General features: G+C 38.9%; 1 protein-coding gene across 1 annotated transcript in view; it reads right to left on the minus strand.

Moving 5' to 3' along the window:
* Nucleotides 1-6,999, minus strand: part of LOC110333736 (testin-2) — a 17,263-nt gene extending 10,264 nt beyond the window's left edge. The window contains exons 1-5 of the mRNA XM_021215418.1: nucleotides 6,903-6,999; nucleotides 4,082-4,218; nucleotides 2,871-2,993; nucleotides 1,059-1,205; nucleotides 673-897 (exon numbers count right to left, since the gene is read on the minus strand). Of these exons, the coding sequence (XP_021071077.1) occupies nucleotides 673-897; nucleotides 1,059-1,205; nucleotides 2,871-2,993; nucleotides 4,082-4,207 (621 nt within the window). The 5' untranslated portion in view covers nucleotides 4,208-4,218; nucleotides 6,903-6,999. The remainder of the gene's footprint in view (nucleotides 1-672; nucleotides 898-1,058; nucleotides 1,206-2,870; nucleotides 2,994-4,081; nucleotides 4,219-6,902) is intronic.
* Nucleotides 7,000-7,538: the final 539 nt, after the last annotated feature.

A 7,538-nucleotide genomic window follows, 5' to 3' on the forward strand; every position in this document is an offset into this window, starting at 1 on the left:
CTGGCAAATACAGAAGTGGATGCTCACAGTCATCTGTTGGATGGAACACAGGGCCCCTAATGAAGGAGCTAGAGAAAGTACTGAAGGAGATAAAGTGGGCTGTAACCCTATAGGAGGAACAACATATGAACTAACTAGTATCCCTCCCCCCCACCCCCCGAGCTGTGTCTCTAGTTGCGTATGTAGCAGAGGGTGGCCTAGTCTGCCATCAATTGGAGGAGAGGCCCTTTGTCTTGTGAAGATCATATGCCCCAGTACAGGGGAATGCCAGGGCCAGGAACTGGGAGTGGGTGGGTTGGGGAGCAGGGTGGGGGGAACCTATAGGGGACTTTTGGGATAGCATTTGAAATGTAAATGAAGAAAATATCTAATAAAAAGAAAATAATAATAATAGTAAATAATAATAAATAATAATAATAATAAATATAATAATAATAATAATAATAATGCAGAAAGTTGGGAAGAAAAAGTGTTTTGGGGAGACAGAGGAGGAATTGGAGACAAAGGAATGGTGTGAATTTGACCACAACATATTATATGCATGCATGTGATTCTCTAAGAGTTAAACAAATAAATCAATAGGAATGTGAGTTTTCAGATAGTAGGTTATCTCTGAAGTTGTGCTTCCTACAGCTTGAGCTAGAATGGCAATAGGACAGTAGTTCTACTTACTGGTCCTCTGTATGGATAGGATTCCTCAGTTGCAAGGCCTCCATTGTCTTTCACATATTGGAAGGCGTTCTGCATGAAGCCACCACTGCAGCCATGGGTAACATTAAATCCCATGCAGTCCAGTAGGTTCTGCTCACTCAGAGGGACCAGTCTCCCAGTTTTCTTGCACATTTGTCCTTCTAGGGATCCAGTTGCACTAAAAGCCCAACTAGAGGCACAATGACCCTAAGGGATGAGAAAAAAAAGCTATTTGTGGACAATTCACACTTTATACATTTTATAAAACAGTGAACTGCATGCTACTCCACATTCAGAAAAAGCAAAGATGACATTTCTTTCATAGCTTTTTGTGAGTGTTATAAGTTGTGACTGTCATACTGCCATACCTGATTTTTCACAGGAGTCACATAGCCAAGCTTTCTCCAATCCACATATTTGGGGACATAAAGAAACCGATGATCCTGGAATACATGTATCTTCTTGATCTTCTGCCTTTGAAAGCCTGTCATTGTTTTCACGAATTCTATATTGGTCTTCAAGAAAAGTCAACACTTAGAGATGGAAAATTTTTGTGAAATTGTTACTTACATTGCCACTTTTCCCCTAACTTTGACCCTTGATTCAGAAATCATTTATGCATTTGGGATGAGAAGTTACAAAGCAAGTTCTGCATCAGTTCTGTTACGAGTTCAAAACAGCACCAGTTGGTCTCCACCTGTTGGAGATGATGTGACCTCCATGCAACCATGCAGTGCCATGCTCACTGATGGAGGATACTGTTTGTTTTCAAGTGACTGGTTTTAGTGCTTGTTTTCCCAATTTAGTTTTTTACTTGAACATTTTTTTTAGTTTTTCCTTTTTAATTAGGTAATCCCATGGAAAATTGTTCTGTGCACATCTTTTGCACTAGGATAGTAAAGCAAGAGAAACAGTTGGAGATTTAAAAGATGCCACTTTGTGGGGAAGGGTGTCTCTGAGTATAAACCAGAAGATGTCACACCTTGTTTCCTTTGTGATGTCCTTCTTGATCAGAATATCCGTACAGATAAGCTGACTTGAATTGTTGTGAGCAATTTTCCCTGTGTTCTGTGTTTTATGCACATATTCGTGGTTGGGTTTTCTCCAACGGAAAGTGGTTTCACTACTGGCATATTAATAAATAAGCACGGATAGGTTTTTATTCCAGCTCCAAGCACTGTGGTTGAATAACATCACCTCAATTTTTTATTATCCTTTAAAGATATTGCATTTTCATATTCTTTATTTATAAAGGATCAATGCTGCTGTAAATACTGGTATTTTTAATGTTTTAATTTCATTCCACCACCATCAGATGCAGTTCCTTGTTTTGTTTAGTTAAGGGACATAAGCTTTCTCATGGTGTCTTCAGAGATTTATAAGTGTAAATACTGATTTGGCTGGTCTTTACAATGTGTTTAACTGTGAGGCTATTTAAATAGTGTGGATGTGACTTGTCATCCAGTATTAAGTTCTTAGTTACTGGTTTTTGTGTTTAAAAATTAAGAAAGAGGGAAGCTGCAGTTTTCACTGTAGGCCCCCTGGCTGGTAAACTCTCCTCATGAGGTCACTGAACTCTGATTTTGCCTCTGGGTAGTGGGTTCTGAGCATTTCTCCTGGGCTTTAATTTGCTAAAGCTGTGCACATATGTAAAAAACAAAAAAAAAATAGATTTAGGGAAGATGTAGGTGTAGAAGTATTGCTTATGTCATTTCTNAAAGCAGTTATGCTCTTAATGCTTAAAAGAAGGCTAGCATTGTTTGCACAAAAAAAAAATTGGTGATTTCCCTCCCCTGAATAGTAATAAAATTACTTCTGTTGAGTAAACTTTTTATGTCATCTTATAATAAAAGCTAAAAATGCCCTTTGGTTCTATTTATAAAAAAAAAAAGCTTTTCTATATGTACCCTTGAGAACAGATTTTGAAGAAATCATGTAAGGTGATAAAGCATTTGAATGGTACAATAGATGTAAAAAAAATTCAGTTTAAAAGAAACGTTTGTTTTTACATTAAATGTTTATTTGAAATCAAATGATTTTGTACATAAAGTTCAATAATATAAAGCTGTATTCTGCTTTAAAAAAAAAAAAAAGAAAAGTCAACAAATCATTGAGGGTATTTATAAAGAACTGAAGAGAAGAATGACTATGCTATGCAATTTATGTCATGTCACACTCACCAAATCACCAAAGGCATTCATTGTCATGGTGAAGTCATGCTTCCCCTCAAGGTATTCCCAATTATGCAGCTCAATCATTTTAAAATTCTTTTCCCACACAGCTCTCCTCAATATTTCCTCATTCTGGGAAAAAATAGAAGTTGTGATCTTTCCTTCTATTTCAAGTCCAACCCAAGTTCACTCAGTGGACCCACTGATGAAGAGGAACCATGGCAAAGGATGGTTGTACTCTTCTGGAAGCCATTATCCACATCCAGTAACAACAGAGATTTTTTATCACATAATACACACAATATATGCCTTCAGATTAAGTCTTGAACTGGATTCTGGAATTCATTCATTTCATGGTATGGGCATAATATAAACATACATAAATACACAAAGCCAGGACTATTGCCGGAAGTGGAAACTTCTAGTGTCTTTGGAAACTCAATTATGTCAAATGAGTTTTTGATGGGGCATACAGGTGAAAGGATGTCTTGCTAAAGAATGTTTTCCTGAGGCAGACACAGGTGAAAGGGTATTTTGATATAGCAGACACATGAAAGGATACTTGATGAAGGAGTATGAGTATGACCCCACAGACAATGGGAGAGGGGCACTGAGCATTGGTTTGGTTTGCTCTGCCTTGCTATTCACTAATAAAATTCATATATTGGTTCACCTTACATAGCGTTGTTGAGTTATGTAATGCCACCATTAGGAGAAACTCATACAAGATCCGCTCCTGAGATTCCTGTGGCAGCTTGTCTCTCCCACAGCCTCCCCTCAGGCTGGTTGGCAAGCCTTGTGGTTTCTTCAGTATTGAACGACAGCTTCTGGTTCATGCTTGATGTCTGCCTGCCTAGAGGACTGGTCCGAAGTTACTGAGTCATATTTGCTGTTTGCTATGGAACTGAACTGCTGCCAAAGAAGGTCGAGCTCACTGGAGAGATGGCTCAGTGGTTAAGAGTACTGACTGCTCTTCCAAAGGTCCTGGGTTCAAATCCCAGCAACCACATGGTGGCTGACCACCATCTGTAATGAGATCGGATCGAGCTCACCCCCAAAGAACTATTGCTGAACAAGTCCATTTTCCTCACATGCTAATAAGTTTTCTCTTCCACTACTTCTGCTGGGTAATGGGCTACAGGAGAAGTTGAGCGCTTATTAAAAGTATGTTGCAAAAAGTTATGCCTACAATTGTCTGTGGGAATTTCCATGTTACTAACCACATTGTATGTTTTTCCATGTTTTGTCCTCCATTCATTCCATTGAACATCCAAACTGGGATCTAGTGTTGGAGCAGTTGAGTCGATTTCCAAGCAGAGGATGGCTAGGAAGAGAACAGCAATCATGTCTCATACACCTAGTGAAGAAGACATGAGGTTCTGATTACATTAATGATGCAGAAAAGCCTTCTTAACCATACCTAGAAATTACTGTCACAATGGTGTAGTAAAATTATTAAAACTGTTCTTCTAAAGAATGTAGTATGAGAAAAGTTAAAGATCTGTTTGTCTTAAGACAGACACTCAGAAGAATTTTGTTTATTCACTAAAATGAATAGTAACTGGCTTAGCTCATCACAGGGTGTGGATTCACTTTGTGGTTCAGAAATTTAAAGCAAAGACTTCAGGCATAGTTGGCTCAGACTTTGTGCTATTGGTACTGAGGTCACATGAGCAAAATATCACCAGTACTAAATATGATCGCAAACAGAGAGAAACATAGTGCCAAGAGTTGGGGGTCACAAGATATCATTTTTCTTGGCCTGGAGATGTCTCCACTCACTCCCTTTAGAAATCTTGCTGGAACATTATCTGTATTCAATCAGAGAAAGACTACGTTCATTAGTTCCTATTTCCTTAACTTTGGAATATGACTGAAAAATCCAGTTCGCTGCCTCAGTGAGTTGTCATTGGCTGAGATCCTGAATGCCAGAGCCACCAGTGCAGGGGCAGTCATAAGAGCTGGATAAACTCAGAGTTCTAGGTGCAGTTTTGAAACCACATAAATACAAGCAACATGAAATGGGCTGAGCAGGTTATACTTATATACACAGAGGAAGTGCCTGAATTCCAGAGAAAGTAAGGGGGGCAGGGGAACATTTGAGGGAAAAGACATAGGAGAGGAAAAGAGAAGAGAATAATTATATTAATTAAAAAAACGAGGGAATAAGAAGTATAAAAATCCAATCTTTAAAGAAAGAGGAAAAAAAGTAACAGTAAGTGAGTGAAAGAGTTGTGCTGATAAGGACATAAAAATGAGGTTGTATTTCCTTAAAAGAGCAGAGCCAAAAGGAAAAAGATCATGTTTTAGAAAAGAATGGATTTTGTGCTATAAAAGAATTTTTGCTAAGAAAGCTCTACTGTGAGAGGAATACCAAGAAAGCTTCAAGGCAGGTTGGAAAAGGTCTGGGTAGTTGCACCAGGGGGCACTGAGTCCATGTGGCAGGTGAGACTTAAGGATGTTAGAGAGTGAATGATTAAAACTTGTTAAATTTTCTAAGGTCAAAGTTCAGGGCACTGATACCAAGCTTATATTTAAATAAATGGAATTCTCTTGAGATATCTCTGCTCATCTTAACCTTTAAAAAATTTGACTTAAAAGTAAAGCCGTATGTGTAATCAACATAATTACTTGTGATTTTGCCAGTTTTGTTAGGTTTTAACTATTTGAGTGAATATTCTTAGCAAAATCGAGATTTACTTAAAATCATTGAGTTTTTTCTCATTATATATTATATATATTACATTAATATTATTTTGTTATATTTATCACAGTAGTATATTACACACACAAACACACACACGCACACATACATATGTATGTATATTACATTAATTTGTGACCACTTATATTTTCTAAACACCCAAAAGCAAAGTATAACCAGGAATATAAGATAATTCTACCAGCTTTGGCCAATTCAAACACCAAAAATTAATACTCCTTATCTAGTATTAAATATTCTTTTTCAGAATACATTCATAATGAGAAACAGTAAACATCTACTGAATCAATTAGTCACCTGAGGATTCACATTCTCTTTTCAAAAGGGACTCCATGCTTGAGTTCAGGTAAGTACCCGTATTCACCAGGCAAAGCCTTCCTTAAGCACACCACCTGCTCCCTTAAACAGGTATTCGGGGTTGCCTCTTCCACTAGTCAACAAGTAGCCAGTGCAGCATCATACTCATTGGATCTTACTAATTTAATTGTTTTGTTTCCTTGGTCTTTGTTCATTGTGTGAGTGTTGTGAACTTTTATAATCAGAATAGACTGATGTCACTTTTGATTCAGAAGTTTAAAGCTTGAAGTAAATACTTAGGCTGCATTTAGCTTAATATTTGGATCAATAGTACTGAGGTCACCTAAACAAAACGTTTCTAGCATGACATTTGACCTGAAGTACACACAAAGGGGATTCCAGGAGTTTGGGCACACATAATACATCCTTCCAGACTAACATAGAGTAGGAGATACACTGTGTCCTTTAACTTCTCTGGAATAAAATCTTCCTGGTATGTCCTCCATAAAGAACAGAAGGACAGCATTCACTAGCTTCTCTGGCCTATACTTGGAATGGTACTGGAAACTTCACATTCACTTTTAAACTATGGAAAACGTTCACATGGACAAGAATCCAGAAGCTAGAAACATCAGTGTAAGTGAGGCATAGAGCAACACACTTTCAAGACCACACTCTCAACACTCCAGGGAGGGCCAGCGCAGTGTCATGGTATAGGCAATTGACACAGGACTGAAGGACATAATTCTTGTAAGCAGGGAATGCCCTGAATGTCTCTTTGGCTAGGCCCAGATTTCTCACTGGGAACCAGTGCAGAGTTGAGACTTTGGGGTGGTGGGTGGGGCCTCTGATTATCCTTTAGCTTTTCTTCCTAACCTCCCCAGTTCCTCTACACTGAGAGTACAGAGGTTGAAGGGATGCTGTTACCACTGAGGGATCTGCCTGCTTTCTGAAGAGAATCTATCCGGGGCTGTCCTCAACTGTAAGTCCCCCATCTACCTTCACTGTCCTAGTGGGCTCACCTGGGATGTCTGCTGTTCCTCAGACGATCTCCTCAGACTTGAGTTTCAGAGGATCTTGGGTTCTCCAGATCTGTTTCAGCTGAATCTCCCTTAAACCTTGACATCTGAGTCTTTGCCTAGGAAGCTCCACCCCTGAGCCCCATCCTATTGTGACTGGATGTGTCAGAGAGTAAACTGGCCCTGTAGACCTTGACATTCCAGGAATGTAGCCACAACTGATCCCATCTTGTCATAGAGTGGGGCAATTCATAGGCTGTTACTGACAGGCAATGTGACAATTCATCCTTGAGACCTTGAGTCCTGACATTGTGTTTGGAGGGTTTACCAAGGAAAAAAATGTTTCCAGATAATTCTCTGATTAATTTTATCCCAGCACCACTTTTCCTTTAGAGAAAGTGGTTTATTTAAGATATCCTGGAGTGGTTGAGTCACTACAATCTAGTGCAGTGTCTCTTGTTTAAGCTAAGGTTGGATCCTGTGTGTGTACAAATGCTGCAGAGCATTCTGTGTGTATAGATGCTGCAGAGCATTGACTTCAGTGTTGGGTAGGGCACAGTTAGATGTCTAAGAGTCTTAACAGAAGACCATCTCCAATCAGGAACGACAAGAAGGTCATCCCAGATGGAAAAGGGACAG

This window comes from Mus pahari, chromosome 16 (assembly GCF_900095145.1).
Source record: "Mus pahari chromosome 16, PAHARI_EIJ_v1.1, whole genome shotgun sequence".
NCBI classification, from domain to species: domain Eukaryota; kingdom Metazoa; phylum Chordata; class Mammalia; order Rodentia; family Muridae; genus Mus; species Mus pahari.